Source organism: Antrostomus carolinensis, unplaced genomic scaffold (assembly GCF_000700745.2).
Source record: "Antrostomus carolinensis isolate BGI_N321 unplaced genomic scaffold, ASM70074v2 scaffold215, whole genome shotgun sequence".
In the NCBI taxonomy this organism is placed as follows: domain Eukaryota; kingdom Metazoa; phylum Chordata; class Aves; order Caprimulgiformes; family Caprimulgidae; genus Antrostomus; species Antrostomus carolinensis.
This window is the reverse complement of record NW_010318203.1, coordinates 17,257-37,438: the sequence shown is the minus strand read 5'-3', so window position 1 is coordinate 37,438 and position 20,182 is coordinate 17,257. Positions and strand designations below refer to the sequence as shown.

The 20,182-nt window shown below is 38.3% G+C and overlaps 1 protein-coding gene across 1 annotated transcript in view; it reads right to left on the bottom strand.

Annotated features, from left to right (window-relative positions):
• MOCOS (molybdenum cofactor sulfurase) overlaps nt 1-20,182 on the bottom strand; it is a gene marked incomplete at its 5' end in the record, with an annotated part of 50,317 nt that overhangs the window by 16,118 nt on the left and 14,017 nt on the right. The window contains 4 exons of the mRNA XM_010168790.1: nt 3,020-3,101; nt 9,061-9,223; nt 16,860-17,306; nt 20,089-20,182. Of these exons, the coding sequence (XP_010167092.1) occupies nt 3,020-3,101; nt 9,061-9,223; nt 16,860-17,306; nt 20,089-20,182 (786 nt within the window). The remainder of the gene's footprint in view (nt 1-3,019; nt 3,102-9,060; nt 9,224-16,859; nt 17,307-20,088) is intronic.

The window sequence follows — 20,182 nt, the reverse complement described above, 5'->3', positions numbered from 1 at the left end:
GCAGAGTTACACAGGTAGAAAGCCAGAACAAGTGAAATCAAAGAGATTTTACAATCCTGCAGGGATCATATATCTCTTCAATGGTTGTTCTGAATTTTTATTATGGTGCAGCTCTGCATCCCTCTCCCCAGTCTGAGACTGGACCGATGCCAACCATGGCTGCATCTATCCAGGGATGTCCTAGAGCTGAAATGAAACTCTGGTATTGTGAGATGCAGGCACTGTGGCAAGAAACAAAGGCTAAAAGGTGAGACTCCATATGAGATTCTGTAGTCTGAGCTGAGCGTTTCTTGTGTCCTTGCTGGTTGCTGTGTTAGGGAGAAGGCCGGTAATGAGAAGGTATGAATCTTCCATGGTAAGACTACAGGTAAAACAAATTCCCCAAATAATTTTTCCTACCCATACAGAAGTGCTAGGGGTATTTAGATTCTCTCCTGAGCCAATTACCTCTAGCAGCCTGCTGAGGCTTAATACTGTATAAATCTGGATCAAAGTTTTGTCATCTTTTTTATTTGCTTACCATTTTGGGTCACAGAGTTAGACACACAGCATTCTTAGCATTTCATCAAATGTCACTGTGTAGTTTTTGTATTCCAAGACTTATGTTTTCAAATTGCTCTCCCTTAGTGTCAGACCATTTTCTGAGTAAGTACCATCATCTCTTCAAGGTGTTATTCAAAGTCCTTCTGTTGTAGCTCTTTTCTACTCATTTTTTGCTTATGTTTATTTTTGTTGAGTATTTCTTCACATCTGTCAGTGTTATGTTTCATTTGACATATGTCAGGCAATTTATAAAGTAGTGCCTAGCTCTCTTAGATTTTACTTGCTGTTTGCTTTGAGTTCCCCACTTATCTTCTTACTATGTCATTTAGCTTCAGTGTGTTACAGCTGGTCCCTCTAGCTAGATAATTTATAGAACAAGAAACAAGGAAAGCTGAAGTCTGAATATTGATCCCAAGAGATACAATACATACATTTACGCACAACAGGCTCAGTTCACTTTGTTTTTAACTGTGCCTTTGAGATCTTCTACCACTGATACCTTTCCTTTGATCTCTTTGAAATTGTGGCCTGTCAAAGAGGAGGCTCTGTCCCTGAGTATTTCAGTAGAGCACTAACCTTGAGCATTTAGGGTCTCCTACAACACCAGTAACCCTAACATCACTAGCTTCTACTTGCATTTCTCCACTGTTCGATATTATACCAGAAAGCCATGTCCCTCCAATGTAAGCAGCACATGCTGATAGACAACCCTTGCTGAGAGGAAGGCTAACGCTGACAAATTGCTTCACAAGGGAAACCTGGGCTCATTAAACTTTAGTGGTTGCTGTGAAATTAAACTTCCTCATGTGACTGCTTACAGATTCTACATCATGTGCTTTTCTCAGTTATCAGTGTAAATTCAGAGTAACCACCTAAACCAACAGAACTGAATGAAATCACAGCATCAGAGAGCAGCATCAATAAGTGGAAAATGCCTTCAGTAAGGGTTTATTTTGAATAACAGCCTTTTAACAAAGACTTTTGGTCCCACTGCTCACCTCAGACACTTTGTAGAAAAGAACTCAGACCAGAAATCACCTCCTGTCCTACTGCAAAGCCCTGTTTTGCTCCTATTTCCATTTTTTGGGCCCAGATGCTCCCCTGTTGAAGCATGGGAATCTGGCATCAGTGCTGTTGGATCTCTGAGCAGTTTGAGAGCCTCATCAACGTTGCCCACTCATTCTGCCTTACTTCCTGCCTTGTTTATTTGCTAATCACAGCCCACTCTGTGCAGTTTGTCTTGCATCTCCCCTTTCTTTGCCATTCTATCCTTTTCTTCCTTCTCAGAACTCTAAGCATTTTCCCATTAAAATTTCCTATTTCATATGTTAAAAATGACAGTCAGTGACACAAAAGACAAGCTACAATACATAGTATGGCAGCCAATTATATGCACAGAGAAAGATAACCTAGGCTATTTTAGAGCCTGTAATAGATAGGCTGACCATGGGGAGGCTAAAGATGAGTCAACACTAAGGGAAGTGGGACAGATGGTTAAAACAAATGACTCTTGGGTGAATTCCACTACCTGAGGAAAATACACTTCTGAGAAAAAGATCCTATTTATCATCTGACAAGCTAGTAGAAAAGACGAAGATAATTTCCTGCGTGGCTCCATGGGGAAAATGGCCAGATTTTCTGCTGGTTTGTTCATGTTTTTACCCTCACAGAAGCAAATGTAGAGGGTTACAATGAATTAGTACACCTTGGTTAAAAGAAGACCTAAATCTGTAAGTGGCTCTTTTAGTTGGACTTCGCAAGAGACTTGGTGAAAAGAAATATAGTACCTAATGCAAATGGACATTAGGCAGTCAGCTGATAACACTGTCACTCAGAAAACTTAATGAGACAGGGAAGTATCTAAAAAATATGATGGATAAACACTTAAGTTGACTGATAGGAAATTAATTTATGCAAAATGTTATATTCCACTGAAGCGACATGTCTCTTGATTAGAGTTAATGGTATTTCACATACTAACCTGCAACCTTCCTAAGATTGTTAAGGGGACATCACGGGTGGTCAAAATAAAAATAAAGAGTTGTAAATATGGAAAGCTGAAATGGGCAAAGATGCCAGCATCATTACTGTCAAATGAAGGAACTGAATTCTAGAGTCCTGCTGAGGCCCTCAGTTGGTATTTGGAAGTAACTGGGGACACCCTTGCCTTTTCTCATCCTCGCAGCAAGTAAAACAAAGGTCTCCCTTATTCAAGTGAGTACCAAGTCACCACAGTCTCTTGTACCACCCTTCCTCTTCTTTTTAATTTTTATTAATTTTTAGTGTTTTCTACCAGGCATGCAGGCTATGCCACATTACCTATAAATCTGTCTTCTCTTGGTCCACTACATCATTCATTGCTTTCCACCCCCCCACCTCTTTTTTTAAGGATTTCTGCCCCTGTGTGTCCACCCAATCACATCCTCAGTGTCATTTCAGTGATTTTCAGCTTTGATTCCTCTCTGCTTTCACTCACCTGTGTGAACAGACTTTACTCTCGCAGATCACAACCTCTTTTCCAGTATTTTCTTCTAGTGATACAGATATTGGCTCCATACCTACATGGACAGAGAGCAAGCAATATTTAAAAAAAATATGCAGAAACATAGGATTATGAAAAAAGTACTTATTTTTGCACCTGTTCACAATAACAGCAGCCTCCCAAATGGTCTGTGACAAAAATCCTTTCGTTTTTTGCTAGAATTATATTCTCTGCCTGCAGGTGGCTCCAAATGATAATTCAAAGAGCAAAGGCTGCAGAGGACTTTGGTACCCATACCACATTAAGGGATGTACAATTTCAGCTTTGAGTAACTTAATTCTCTGTGTATCTTGCGCACCGAAACTGGCAAAGCATTACTGCCTCAGCCATGGTTTCTGTTGAAAGGATAAAGTTTATCACTGTTGTGCCCTCTCTAGCAAACCAGGAGATGAGGTTAATCACTGTCAGTTGTTTGTTTGGGTTTTTTTAGAGTGGTGGGATGGAGAGATCAGAGACATGAAAGATGAGGGTTGGGGGGGAGATAAAAAATAAGCACAGGCTGTTCAAGGAAAGAAATATAATGCGTCATAAAACTACAATAATTTAAAGGTTAAATGTATGGAACCCACTAATGAGAGAATTATTCCCATCTATCAATCTCTTAAGTTTAAACCAGCTGAGGAATTCCTGCTAATGATCTACATTAACAGTTTCTTCCATCATTTTCTTGTCTTGAACAGAAAGAGCCAAAGAGATGAAAAGGCTGCTGTGGCTTACTAGAACTAAAGAAAAGTCGTACTATTTTATTTTTGTTAATAGAAAACAATAATTTGAGATGACGAACAAAGGGGTTTACTGTGTGGCTGCAGTGAATTCAACTCTTTTCCATTATACTGCAACATAAACCAGCAAAGACTGATGTCCTGTACCTCAGTTTTTTAACAGCATGTTTCAATTTCACTCATTACTTCCTGTTTATGTTATTGTAGTACAAAGAAGAATCAAGCTCTGACAGCTCTGTCATATGGTGAAATCAAATTGTTTTAGCCTCTTCTGAAGAATAATGAAATATAGTTCAGATCCACTATTTCCCAACTATCAGCTCAGTTCCACAGAATTTTTTCAATACAGAAAGAGATCTACTCCTTTTTTAGCTTGCTGTTAGTGTACTTCAGAAGCAAAGACAGAGGATGATAATTTAGGTTCACTTAAGAAAATAAAACATGTAAGTAATAAATGCATTGAACTTGCTTGCAACAACCTGAAAAAGCAGCCGATGTTATAATCTTAAAAACTAGGACTAATCTTCTTGTACTTTGAAAAAATTAAAAATTAGCATCATTCTTTCTGGAAAAGAAGAGTTTGAAAGATTTCATCCTGTGTGCATCCTTAGCTGTTATATCTCTTAAAAATACTTTCTAAGCAAGGCATACTCACAAAATTTCTTAAAATAGAGTCTCAGAGCTTTAAAAAGCCGTGCTTTTATATACCAGCGAGTGTAACAATTTTTTATTGAACAGTACACATTTTAGAGTGATGTTTAGGTCCGTTAAACATTGTTAATTACAATTTTATTCTATCTTAAGGCAAAAAAATAAAGCAGAATATTGCCAGTTACTAAAATGTAAACGCTGTCATTCTCCATGGTCATTTGCTTGGTAATAAAATTCACAGATGTGCTCACAGCATTAATACTAAAAAAAAAATTATTCTTGTCTTTACAGCTCCTATTTTCAGTCAATGAGAAAAATCAGAGGTCTTTTATTTCAATAGACTAAAATATAAACTATTCATGTATATTCTTTCATCAGTGTATGCACTTAATTCCCATTATTTTTATTGGCAGTAACACATGACTGTTTGAAGGCACAATAAACTCCATAAAGTATAATTAGTTGCTCAGTTTTGCTAGCATCTTCCTACTCCAATATTTTAAAGGGCCTTCACAACACTTAAAATTTCTCCCTCTATGCAGTGGTAAACTAATGCCCACCTCGCGAGAGTAATCTTGATTGTTACCAAAAATGGAAAGACAGAAAGGAGTCTTCTTCAGAAATGTATTCTCAGCTAAATTCTGGTTGGCTTACTTTTATGCCGGTTAGGAACAAGCCCAGTGTAATCTGTGCCCTCATGTATTTGATGGAGCACAACAAGAAAACTTCCCTGGATTCCCACTCAAGTAATATGGCTTCTAGAAACAAAGGCGCTTGCTCCTGCCCACCTTTAAGTTGCTGAGAGCCTAACTATTAACTGCTTCAGTGAAGATATGAGAAGTTGTCTTTTTCCAGAGAGGCTTATTTAAAGTTACGCCAATTTTCTCAAAGTGGGTCCTGTGATAGCAAGGGTTAGTTACACTCTTCATGTCAAAAATAATAGGAAATGCCTGTTAACAACCACATAGCCAAAGAAAATAATTTTGACAAAATTCAGAAGTGCAGTTTCTCAAAACTAAAATCACTCCCTCTACCAAAGTAAAGTACAGCCAATGAGAGATCAAGAACAAGCCCTGCTTCTCCCTCTGCTCCCACCTACCCCCTTGCTTCCCGGCTGCCATGCAAGCCACTAATTTCGCAGGCTTCAAGCAGTCTTGGCCTTGTTTAGAGCCCCAGTCTGATGTCCTTGCTACCCACAGGGTTGGCAGGATCGCACAGCCGGGTCACGCAGACTGTGGGTCTGCACATCCGAGGCTGGTTGTTAGACAGGTTACAGAGACACACGATGCATAGAGGTTAAAGAAAGAACATGAAGCAGTGTCTCAGCACACAGAGGATCCAGCAAAAGGTATTAAAGTAGTTACTGTCACACTAAATCATGCTGATAATTTTATTTTGTTGGACAGAGACGACAGAGACTATTAAACCATATTGAAATAAAATAGCCATAAACAAATTTTCCACTAATGAAAAGTTCTAGAGGGAGAGGAAAGCACATGCCTGGAGGGGGAGAGGGAACAGAGTCATTATGTTTTAGAAGTGGCACAGATAAAGTCTTCACCATAATCTAATATTGTAACAGCAAAATGTCCTTTAAGAACGCTGCATAATTCAGCTATGTGGGATAGGCACTTACCAGAGGCACCTAATCCAGCAACACGGTTGCCTTAGGCTCTCTCTATTGGAGAGAGACACCTCCAGACAGCAAAGCCTGCTCTACATGGAGATCATCGCCACGGCCTGCTCTCACAATGAGAAAAGCACAGACGACAGCAGAGAAGCTGGTAGACAAAGCAGGGTGGTTACAGCCTCCTTGCAGAGGAGCAGGAGGAAGGCAGCTAGCTTGACTGCAATTGTCACCCAGCCGCCTGGGAGCTGCTGGGTTTCATGTTCAGCAGAGCAAAAGGTGCAGTAAAGGTACAGCTCAAAGGTCCCCATCACACCAAGAACCCAGGAACTGCATGGGGAGTGCAAGGTCAGGAGGGGGAGAGGGGGAGTTGGAGGTAACAAAACTCCTCTTGGAAAGATGCATGCTACTGTACTGATGCTGCTGCAGTTCGGGTGGGAGGCATCCAGTGGGAGAAAGAAACCCGCAAAGCAACAAAGCTGGAGCAGACCTGGAATTGGCTGCAGTCAACAGGCTAAGTGCTACAAATCTGAAATACCATTAGCCAGAGACGCAGGCCAGTGAAGGCCCCGAGCCGCACAAAAGCCAGCCTGGCTCATCAGAGGGCTACTGCTCCTCACCGCATTGATTGCTGCTCTAGCTACACTCATGGCATTCAGCTTCAGGTTCTACATCAGCAACAAACTACTACAAACTGCAGAGAGTGGTGACAAAAGCAACAGTGATTAACATGAGATTTTCAAGGAAAGAGTCAATGTACTAAATTAAACCTATCTGCCATTAAGTGATTTAAGTGGGGGACATAACAATGACCCACGTATGTGAAGGATAAAAGAAAAAAATTAAAAATTTAACACCAACAAACAAATAATGCATTTAGACTGCAGGTAAGAGGAAAGAAAACAGAATAAATATTGTAACAACTTCCTACAGATTTATCTGCTCAGTCTTACCCTGTCAGTTTGTATGTGTTCCCATCACTGTGCTCTCTTATGAGCAGTAACCTCTGCTTGCCTCTCCCCAGGCAAATGAGAGCCATTATCTCACTGTCAAGCACTAAAAAAAATACCACAGGCTGCAAGTACTCTAAGAGTGAAAAATAGCAGGACTATTATAAAAAGAGGGCCCAGATCACCTTATGGGCTAAGATCATTGGTATCTAGAGTCATTATACAAAGAATAAAATGACTCCACTCTTACATACTGTCTGTATCAAAGCAGGCTATAAATAAATGCCAACCTTGTTAGAGCACACTGGAGACCTGATCAATCACTTTTGGGTGGAAAAGTGATCCACAGACTTGGTCAATCACTTCTGGATGGAAATGGTTTTCACTTTCATAGGAAGGAAGGTGAATGACAGTGAAAACTCCAAAAATGACACAAAGTAAAATGTAGAATTTAAAGGTGAATTTCACCCTGGCACTAACCATGGAAAGAGATTGTAAATCTCAGTGAGAAATGGGTTCCTTGACTGTCATTTTTGTCTGAGAAAACATCTTCCTGACTCTCTGAATTATGTCAGTGCAGATATTATTGACAGGCAAACATACTAATGGATATGCACTTGTCTGAACAATGTGGTACTAGCAAGGAAAAAAATTAAGAACATACTTATAAGAGCAGAATGAAGCAATCAAAAAGGCCCAACAGAGCTGAACCTCTGAAAATGTGAAGGATAAATAGAGAAGGTTTGGACAAGATTTCACATGGTGTCTGCAAGCAAGAGGTAACAGAAGAAAGAAAGAAAGATGGAAAGGAACTGAAATTCTAGAAATAATTAGTCTGAGGCACTTGATAATTTAAAAGTTGTGAGAGAAGGCTGTCTGCAACTGTATCATAAAAATTTGAGGTGCAAGGTGCTCCTCATAGAATTGACATGAATTAACAATACCTTTTCAAAGAAACACTACAAAGGGAAGAGTGGAAACACACCAAAAAAAATCACACAAGACTAGTAAAAGTAGCCAAATGTAGATTTGACAGATCTATTCCAGATAAATTGATTGGTCAGACTTAATTTTATGGAGAGTGCTCAGACAGCTGGAGAGGGCAGCAACTGTAATGTACAAACAGAAAGGAGACTGTAGTTACAGATACACTCATATGGATTTATAATAAAAGGTGAAAATCTGAATATAGGTTCCCTTGTTTTGCTCTAGCTGCTAAAACATGGGCATATATATTATTAATGGTTAAGACATACAGGCTGAGTAAATGTTAGACCCCAGGGAAATGATGAACACCATTCAGACACATGCAAACTTGGCATTAATAATGACTTTTGTGGAATAGAAACATGTTCCAGTGTTTGGTGCTAACAGCACTGTTAGCAAAATAAATAACTTGCACCCCCAAGTAGCAAAGGGCTTTCCGTAATGCTTTCCATATTTTTTTCTTTTTTTCCTCTCAGCAGAGAATAAAAATAGTTTGGATGAATCCAGAGAAGCCCAAAAATCATTAAATATTTGCCTGCTAGTGCAAGTATTTCACTGAGCTAAATAATATCTGGTCCTTACTTTAATTCATACTAATTTCCGCTCAAGGCTCTACCCCTCTAGTTCCACAGCTAGAAGGAGGAGGAAAGCTATAAAATGGGAAGGTCTTTGACCAGGTCTTTTGCCTTTGCAGCAATAACAGTCCCTTCAGGCTGATGAACTTCATGATGTGGAGAGATAGACCCATCAGTAAATTTCCACATCTGTCAATTCATTACTCCTTCCTGGAGCATTCACTTTCTGATTGCACACAGGGAGTCAGTGTCTACTCTCTGCCTGGTCCAACAACAAGCTAGAAAACTACCAGGGCTGTATATTACAGCCTAGGCTTACCTTGCCCACAGCTGGTAGCAGAATTTGTCCCTGAAGTCAGTAAGCATACACAACATTCAAGTAGTTTGGTGGGTGCATGCAGATATCTCTGTCTAGAAGGCTGACGTGAATAATGAAGGGAAGAAAAGGATATTGGTTACTAACCTTGTGCCTGGATGACCATAACCTTTTTCTTCAGATCAACTGAGGGATTTACAAGACACAACCTTGGCTCCTGTTTCTGAGTCATGCAGACTCCATTCTGGTTTACAACCATCCAGTTTCGGTCATACAGCAAACCCTTGTTTCCCACTGGCCATTCTGTAACCTGGAAAAGAATCAGGAGGGGAAACAAAGGTTTAGAAAATGTTAGCTGCATTAATAGATTCATGCTGAAAAGAAAAGACATGGAAAAGTAACCATTAATTAAATACTTTGAAATCAGGAAAACTTGTGCAAGCCAATGTCAGCATGTAATAAGAGAAACCTTAATTGCAAATCAAAGATAAAGATATCACTGCACAAAGCTGACAAAACAAAATGGAGTTACTCTAATTTGTTACATATTATCATACACTTCGATTTAACAGAGCTATAAGAACAGAGTAAACAAACTCTGCAACACTCTAAAAACTGCTTTCAGTTTTATACTCATCCATTTTCAGGACCTTTCCCCCAACAATTTTCTTTTAATTTACAAAACACGGACATTTCATGGGAGTTGTATGAAGTAAGGCAAAAACCAACCAACCAAAAAGTAAGAAAAATGTGAAATTCAAAATTAAAAATTCTGAAAAAACAAATATTGTTCATAAAACTGTAACCACTTTATCAGTGAGGTTTCTGGTTTAGCTAGGAGCATAATAGTTTCTCCAGATCCCCTTAAAACAAAACACATTGTCTTTTTTGCTATCTGTTCTTCCATTACTTCTGTAACACTCTTTACATTCAATAGCCTATACGAGCATATTGTCCTTGCTTTCATGTACATTTTTCTGGTGAAAAGAACATCTGTTACTGATGCTACACAGATGGTAATCTTGAAATCCAAAAAGAGAGCAATTTTAGTAATGCCTTTGGGTGATATTAATAACTGCTTTCTCCTTCAGAATGTTAAAATATTAATACCATTCTTTTAACATAAATATGGGCATTTAAGCATAGTGATTCAACTCAAGTATGCTTTATAGTCACAGTTGAGTATGGACAAAAGTTAACTACAGCTGAACTTTGATGAATTCTTGTAGAGAAGCTTAGCACAGCTCACACAAATTAACTGGCAAAAGACTTTAGCAAAAAATATTGAGAAAAAGATATGTCAGGTACAGCCTGATGCTCTGAAGAAAAGCATGGCTAGAAGCACTACTTAGGTTAATTGAAAATTAATGTGGATAGATCACATTTTTGTTTAGCATGTGCTTTATCCAGAAGCCCACAGAACCACAATATCCCATTCTTATACACTTTTACAGGTTTTATAGGAGCCTGCAGCAGTGGCTTAATACTGAAGGCCTTACTAGAGAAAGCTGAGGGCAGGCACCAAAAACTTAACACTGAAACTGAAAACTTAAAGCACTACAGGTGAGCTCTAAATAATTTGTCCACGGTGCTATCAAGTGTATTGCAGAAAATACATGGAAAAAATTTAAAGATAATAAATGTTTTTTATCAGCCTTACGGATTTATAATGGCAGCTTTTTAAATGAGTGTGAATGAAAAGCTCAGTGACAAAGAGAAAGTTTATGTCTGACAGTGTCATCTGAAACCACATACAAGAGCCTCAAACTGTCAGCACCTAAATGATGTGAACCTTCTCTCTGTCTTTTTAGGAGAGGAATCATAGCCTAAAAACTCCAATATCAGCTGAAGAACAGATTTTGTCCTTGCTGGAAATTATTCTTTGGAGAGGCCAGTATTTTTTTGTTATCGTGTATAATTAAATTACAAAACGCATTTGAACAGCTGGTGATCACCTGAGAGCTGCAAGAAATTCCAGCTAACAAATCTCCCTTCCAAAACAGAAGATCAATAATCGGTAATACATCTTCCTATGGATCCAACAGATATTTATAGGATTTGCAAGACATGATGAGCAGAATAAACTAAAAGAGCACAAAAATAGAAAAAGAGCATGATGACAATGATTCCTACTCCCTGTTGTTACGTTTAGTTGTTTTGGTTCTACTTCAGCACAGCAATCTTATTCAGGAAATAGCTTAAGTGTTTGCTTACCCTTCACTGAAGGTAAGAGGTTTTATGAGCAAAACAAAATGCTTTTTCTTTAATCAGAGCTTCAGCTAATTCTTACATGCTGATAGGCATTGTGGGGAAAGCTCATCTGACTAGGTAGCAGACAGTTGGAAATAATCATCACCTTCTTTTAAAAATACCCCTGGTAGGTCCAAACCAATGGCAAGTAACTCCATGTTTCACACTGAGATGCAGCACACGACTACAGGTCCTCAGCCCATATTTCCTCTTCCTCTGGGTATTTGCCATTGTAACAAGAATCATACATATACGTGCCCAGCATTGAGTCCCTGTCTTCTCATGGATGTCCCCTATACACTGTCAAGTACCCTATTTCCTCTCCACTTTTCAACTTACTGTATTGCATGTGTTGCTAAGACCCCAATAAATAAAATTGCAACAACAAAATAACTGTGTTGGACAGAGAGTCACAGACGATCAAGAAACAGTCAGAGCTGGTTTGTTGCTAATACTGATACTGGAGATGAGCATGGAAGAACATATGCATTTCTAGTCTTAGTACTTAGCCATGCAACCTGTGATCGTCTCCTGCCATTATTTCAAAGAGGTTGAAGGGATTGTTAAATGATTGCAAATAACTGAATTAGAGCAGTTCAAGCAAATTCTGTCTGCTTTGCTTTAATTTGAGACATAAAAAGAGTGGCTGAATCTGGCTCCCTTGGATGACATCCAAGATGTCTGCCCAAGGCTAGCAGAAATGATACAGGTTAAAAGATGACCCACTTCCTGGTGGACCAGCATTAGGAGGTCAGTCAAGGCACTCAAAAGTCACTAAATACCTATATTCAGGTAACAAATACAGCAAAGAAAAGCAACCAATGAAGCTTACTGCGATGTAAAATAAAACAGGTTAGCGTGCGTTGCAGTAAGCAATACTGTATTACACAGCTTCCAACTTGATTCCCTGAAGTTGTCTGGCCATTTCTGACTACTGAGACAAATTAGAAGTGGGAGGACAGAAAGAAATCAGGGACGCCATGGTTGTACTGATAGATGCTAGCATACACCTTGTTTCCCAGCATGGCAGGTGGGCTGATCATTCCATATAAGGTCTTCTCTACCAGTCAAAAGCAAGGATCATTGCATAGTATAACCAGTACATGGTATTATCCTATCTGCCTTAGTCCATTTTTCTTCTTTTAATGTAAAAATATTCATTGCAAAAGCAAACCAGTACATGGTATTATCCTATCTGCCTTAAGCATGTTTTGTTGTTTTTTGGTTTTGGTTTTTTTTTGTTTTTTTTTCAGAATTTTCTTTGAAACATTTTAGGATGCGTTTTTCTTTATTTCCCAATAATGTCATCATGAAGGCCAACACAATTTTCGAACACATTAAAGGCATCACTGAATAGGTTTTAAATTATGCAAGTTTAAAAATGTTAGTGGTCTTACATATAATTTATCCACCAATCACTAGAAATTTGCATTTTATTTTGAATTAAAAGCTAATTAGTCTTCTGTGTTGAGATGCAATTTTTATCCTTTGAAATCTACTGAACGAATAATAAAGTTATTAATGTTTAAAGCCCTAACCTTTTTCACTGGGCACACTGCATAATATAATTATGCAAAATTAATTGACATGAGAGATATCCATGTTTAAAAATGCATGTCTAAAACACATTTTTATGTTGGAAAAGAAAAAGAAAAATAATCTGGAATAGAGGTTACTCCTTTTCTCTGCTTCTCCCCATTTAATAATGTAGGGAAAATAAAGTGTATTTAAAAAGCTGAGATAGAATATTCTGCCCTCTGCTTCCTGTGCTGTATGTACAAACCCCATAGAACAACACTGAACAGAAACTGTCCCATGGCCAGGAGCATTTTATAAAACATACATGCTGTGGGAACTAATCGACCTGCAGTGAGCTGATGATCTTCATGCCAAGCTTCATCTTCCCCGCTGCCAAAGCACTTTGCTCTCTCATTTTCTCTGGAGGTCAAGCACCTCCCATACTAAACCACTTAGAACAGAGCAGAGAAATCAAGAGTTTAGGAGAAGAGGAGATTATGTGACTCTAAAGAGGAGATCAAACAGCTCTGAGTTTGTACTCATATCCTCATCAAGTTTGTCCTCCTTCCACTAATCAAGTCCTCTATCCTGCAACCAGTAAGTCAGCAGGCAGACTTCACTGGCAGACAGGCTGGGTCCTGCACACAGAGTTAGCTGGAATTTTCCACTGTACATATTATTTTAGGCAAATGCAAGTGATCATGTACTTAGAATAAAGCCCATTTACTACTGTCTGGGGATATTGTGATTCTGTGGGGTTTTGGACAGAGCACATGCTAAAGGTCTGACCTACCATACCAGCTGGAGGTCTGCACTTGAACTTAGAAATCCAGATACAAAATAAGTGAATGCATTGCAGTGCAATATCTAAACTGCTTTCACCTTTCCACATCAACTTGCTTAGAGTTACCTTATAACTGAATGAAAAGGAGATCAAATTTTTAATTGGAAAAATATTTTTCTAGCTTTCCAACAACTACAAAGCATCTAAAGGCATTTTAGATTTAAAATATTAAACTGAATTTCAATTCTTGGTTTCTAACTGAAGACCAAGGAAACTGCAAGGTACATGATTATTACTTCAGGATTTTGTGATTCTACTAATGTAAGGAGATAATATAACATTAAGTGTGATGTCTGTATGACAAAGACCACTAAGAGACTTGCAAAGGAATACTTTTCTTTGGGATTCTGACTTTTCATTATATAACCTAGAAATCCTGGCATAATCAATATTTTAAAAGGCAAAATGATTTTCAGGATTTTATTCCATTTAATTGTGGTAAGGTTTCTCTAGTGTGTCTTGCTTCAAACTCCAGTGCCATGTGGCATGGGTTATTTTCCCCTTTCAAGGTGACACAGGCTGAAGTTGCAGTAATGACATACATAGATTTGTGAGGGTGATGCACTCTGCAGTTAATGATGATGTAGGTTCTGGCAGCACTGGCTTTCTATTCTGCTTTTAGCCATCTGGAAGAGATCAAGCCAATGCTTGATTTAGAATGAGACTAAATGATTTTTAAAGCTCATTACAAATGGTGGGCTTAAGTTGCCATTTGCACCTCTTCTATAGGGAGACAATGAAATTGACAGATCTTTCACAGGCTTGTTATGAATGTACAACAGGTCTAGAACTGTCACTCAGACCTTTGGGAACAAAAACCTGAAGAATGCCTGGTGGACAGGAAGAAGATCATGAAAGCAAACACATTTTCTTTGGGGATTTACTTTAATATTGAAAATAATGAAAATTAATCAATCTTTTGGCTTCATCTCTTGGCCTGCTCTCCTTATGCATTGAAAGCCCTTTTTCATTGTATCTGTTAGGTCAACTTCTACTGTTCTTTCACATGTACTCATGTATCTTCTATTGACTAAGTGGAAGTACACAAAAAAAAAAAAAAGTTCTTTGAGAAGAGGAGGAATTAAATGCTATTGAAAGTGAACTTCCAGTTGCTTCCAATACCATATATTAAAACCAGTATATCTTTAATTGTGTCTTACTCTTTGGCAATACAGGCTCTAACAGTGCTTAGCTTAGTGGGTTCTAATGTGGCTGATACTTTACTATTAAAAAATATAAAACTAGAATACACTAGACTTCAAAACGATTCTAAGCATACAAAACTAAACCTCATAATATAGCTGCAATTTTAATATCTGCATTTTAAAACTATTCAAATCAGAGTGTTAGCCGAGAAATCCAATTTGCCTTGGATTCCTCCTATAGTCAATGGAAAGAGATATATCAGAAACAGAAATATCCAGAAACAATTAATTTTTCCTACTGCAGGTACCTATTTTATGATAAGATGAATTAGCAGGTATTCATCTCTCACTGCTTACAGAATACTATCTAACTTCAGAGGGGTAAGCTGAGGTAAGATGAACCCTGCTTTCATTCTCGGCCCATTAACACGTCTGTCACAAGAAGTATGCATGAGAAACAGGGATTTTCCACCTCCATATGCAACTGCAGTTCTGTCTGCCAGGGAGTACCAGGGAGGATCTGATTAATGTTTATAAATATCCAAAGGGACAGTGTCCAGAGGATGGGGACAGACTCTTCTCATTGGCACCCAACAACAGGACAAGAGGCAAAGGGCATAAACTGCAGCATAGGAAGTTCCACCTGAACATAAGGAAGAACTTCTTTACTGTGAGGGTGACAGAGCACTGCAACAGGTTGCTCAGAGAGGTTGTGGAATGTTCCTCCCTGGAGATATTAAAAAACCCTCTGGACTAAATCCTGGCTCATGTGCTCTAGGAGTCCTTGCCTGAGCAGAGTGGTTGGACTAGATGACCTTCAGATGTTCCTTCCAACCTCAACAATTCTGTGATTCTGTGATCACCTAGAGTTGTTAGCCCTCACAGAGCCCGAAGAAGAAATCTGGCTCATCTTGTGGGGAAACATAAGCTGTCTTTCATGCTGAGGTACATCTTACCTGCTCCTGGGCACAATCACATCAAAGACTTCCTAGCACTGAATGTTGTGGTATGTATCTCATAACACCAGCCTGCATGTTAAAAATAGAATTTAACCCCAAAGGGGCCTGAATACTGCTACAACATATGTCAGCAGCTTCTGTAATACAGCTATAATAACTGCAACACTTAAGCAAAGGTTAAAATATTTTCACATGAAATGTGGGATTGCTTTGATTTTCTAAACAGTTTTATTTAGTGCGAGGTTAATAAGGTGTGGAAATTGTTTGTTCAGGTCTCATTTAATGCTCGAAACTGTCCCTCTGAATTAAAAACATCATAAGCCAAACCAAATTTAAAAATACAGATGTTTTGTTGATCATTTTAACAGTCTTTGCTTTAGTTCCTCAGCCTGTTTTTGCATTAAGGAAAAAAAAAAATCATGATCAAATCAATTGAGTAGCCATATTTTAAATGCAGGTGATTTGCCACTGGATTTGACCCCAATTACATTCAGATGTGAGACAGTGACCTACACCAGCAAGTTTTCATAGGGAAAGTTATAACGATATTGACATTCATTAAATCACTTCCCAGTATGGTACTAAACAGAGTAACATTCTAGGTCATGTGTGGTCCATACACCATACATCATGCATTATTTAAAAAAAAAAAAGTCACAGCTAAGGTGATGATATTATTAACTTGGTAAAAAAGCAATTAAAATCTTCAAAGACTGAACTTTCAAATAGTGCAGCAACACTTAAATGTCATATTTCTGTTGCAAATGTATTTTTAATGATAACATTTCTCTGTAATGTAAATCAGCCTCCTCTCAATTATAACTTGTTAATCAAGTTATTTCTCAATTGCTGCCTACCCATCAATGCCTACAAGTCCATCACATGTCATTCTGTAAAAGCATACTAATTACTTGATTATATTTTAGTCAAGTTTTGCAAATCCAACTATTTTCTTCAAGGCTACATATTATGTGCAGATTTGTCTGTTGGGAGGGAGAGGGGAGACCAGAAGACAAATTTGCATCCTGCAGCTTCAGTCTAATTGAAAATCCTTCAAAGTACCTTAGCATGCAGGACTCGATCCTAGAAACTGGAGAAAAAGAAAAATGAGTACCCACGTATTGCTTCCTATTATCTCATGCACACGCTATTCCTGGTCGACATGTCTGAGAGGGGTAAAGAAAAACACAAGGTTGAGCTGAATACTGAAGAACAATTCAAAGAATATACCTCAAATGCAGAGCAGGATTTGATTGGGTAGAGGTAAATGTTGGTGACAGTGATGGGCTTGCCACCTCTTCTACATGTTGGTACTGCAGTCTCAGAAACAGCTGCCCTTATGCTTTCCACCTCAGCCTCTGGTGGCTGCCAGTTGACAGTTGTCTTTGTCACAGATGAATTATTCCTGAGTTCTGTGTCTGAGATGTGTGGTATTCGAGACAATTTATCTGCATTGTTAAAGGAAGGGTGGTCATCTGAGACAGACTCTGTTGTCAGCTTTGTAACAGAGGACTGGAGTGGAATCTCAGTGTCCGACTTGGAGAGTCTGGTGGCTACGATGAATTTCAAAAAAGTCTGTGCATCTTCAAAAGAAGACATGTAGCCAAAGGATATTCTCACAGAACCAGTAGGACGCCCATCCACTAGGTCTATATCATCTCCACAGACGTGACCAGCCTAGTTTGAAATAGGAAGAAAACCAGAGAGCTATTATGATAAACTTTATATTATTTCCCTCTAATTATACATATTTATTAATGAATCTCTTACTTCTAATCTGAAAAATTGTTTTAAAAAATACAAAGTTAACTCATGAATACAAAGAGAAAATGGAGGGAAAAAAAATCCCAACTATCTTATTACTTACTCAAGCTAGGAAGAAGCTAATTTTGAGATGCTTGTCCTATTCTACTCAAGAGAGTAAACAAGAGAGACTTCCCAAAAACTCGTCAAGAATCGAAAAAAGTTTGTATGTCCCATCATGGCCTGTTAGCTAGGGCAGTCTCCAGGTATATTCCAGTCTCATTTGCATAGTTCACTAGGATTTAAACTGGAATATTACATTCAGGTAAGTGAAAAAAACACTAAATTGCTGATTTTTCTGGGGCAGTTTTCTTGATATTTGCTGTTAGAACAGTTCCGTTTTATACTATCAGTGGCTTATTCATGGATTGTGTTAAATAGTCCAATGGATAGCTCTACAGCTGAGAACTGGTTTGGGATATTAGCAAAGACTTGAATCTAGAGCTCCAACATCCAAAGTGTCATTTGGATATGCAATGAATGTGTCTTGCTGATCCAGTCAACACATTGCTTCAGGATGGAAGGAATCAGCCTTCCCCCTAACATTTCCTCCTTTGAAGAACACAGGGTGCCACTCATGAAACATCTTTGTTGAAAAATGCTTCAAATACCGTAATAGTGACCTCCACATAGCCCTCCATTTGATATGTCTTTCACACAGCACTCTCTGGAAAAACCTCCTATACAGTAGAAGTTTCTCCTTCAGAAGTGGGTCAGTGAATGCTGCCATCACCTCCAGTGAGATGAGCTAGAGACCGCATTTGTTCATCCATCTAACATTATGTCACCAATGGACACAAGATTTAGTCCCAAGTCAGCATCCTTATTCCTGTAAGTGCAGCAGCTTTTTTTTTTTTTTTCCTCAGAACTTCATTTTTTTAGGCATTTCTGTTAAATAAAAATGAAGGTGTGAATAGATTATTTGCATGAGGGCTTTTTTAAGCAAAAAATGTCACAGTTCAATGAACACAGATACCATTTATGCCAGAATTTAAAAAAAAAACCCAACCCTCTATGTCAAAGCATGCAGTACAGTAGTAAATATTTTAATGTAGTGTGATCTAGTTTTTATTCTTGACAAAAGGGCAGAAACAACATTTGCAAAATTAGGTTGCATCTATTAATATACATGTAACCCTTTTGCCAAATATTGACTGATTGACTGAGGAGAGAGGTTCCTGCTGTGCAAATAACCACGAGTTTCTACCTAACATCCTAAGAAAACTATCCACAATTCTCCAGGGACTCTTGAGGACAGAAAGTCCTCCCTCACAGGCATTTTATACGTGGAAATCTTCATCAAGGAAGAAAGAACACTGGTAGCACCCTGGGAAAAGGCAGAACTGAAGTATATGTGCAAGTTATGTGATAAAAGGTGCCTTCCCCTACACAGTAATGTTGTCAATAACTCATCCAGATCCATCTAAAAGGACTGATGAGAATGTCCCAGAATAATGACTGCTTGACTGCATCATCTCATCATATCACTTTCTCTTTATCAGTTTTGGTTTGGCCTATCTTGAGGAACCTGCTCCCCCTTGAAAATTCAACCATTACTCATCTGCTCTTGGACAGATTATGCATGAGGAGACTAAGGACATGGAGCTTTCCCCTTTAAGAATTTGTGCTAACAATCTTGCATATAAATCTGTTTGCAAAAATTATCTAAATGGGTCTGTGAAATTATAAGGAAGCTGTAATATCAATACAGTCATTATAATTTTTTATCTTTTGAAGAATACTGTTAATAAACTTTTGGATTGTTCTGTATTAATTCACTGTAATTTCAAACTCTGACAAATAGGCAGACTTGGTCAGGCTTGATGGGGCTCTGAGCAAGGTAAAGGTGTCCCTGCTCACTGCAAGACTAGGTGACCTTTGAAGGTCCCTTCCAACCCAATATATTCTATGATTCTTTGAAGCCTCCCTTACTTCATTGTAATACATCCTGTTACACATCTTTTAATGACAATTTGTGGAAAATATTAGTCATTTAGAAAACAGTCTTTAGATTCATGTTCTAACAATCTAACACACCAGTAATTTAGGTAGATGTCATCTAAATTGACTTCACTCTCTGAGATTCACTGTGTATTCTCATTTATTGTTTCTTGTCCAGTTTGTGTATGGCTTTTAAACTGTAACATCCAACAGCAACAGGTCTGTAATACTTGAACATTACTAAAGGCAATTAAGGATACTTAAGGAACAACATGAGATGAATTGTCCAGGAACTTCTGTTTTGCAGGAAGCCTGGATTTCATGTAATTCCAAATCAGAACAAGAAACATCAATTTCGTATTTTCCAATGAAATAAAAACAAGCAACACATACTGCTTTGGGTCCATCAAATTATTCTGTTTCAACAACCCATTTCAATGAGTCAAATTTCATCTCATTTAGTTCTTTAACATGGCAATTGAGTTGAAAGGTCAGAGAAAGCAAATCAAACTTAACTTCATTCTTAAAGTTGCAGAGACTGAAAACCATAGGACATGGTACACCTACTTAGGGGTTTTTTTTTATACAGATTTTCTTCTCCCCTTCAAACCTCCCATACTTAGGAAATTCAGAACTGATAGCCAGACATTCTGGGTCACGGAATCTAGTTATTTTCCATGGGCAATATGTAACAAAATTTCATTCAGAAACTAACCTGCAGGTTCCTTTGGATGTCCTCATTGCTTATACCCAAATGCATCTGGCAGGCTCCTGTATTACAGAAGCAACCTGTGCGGACATGTATGTTA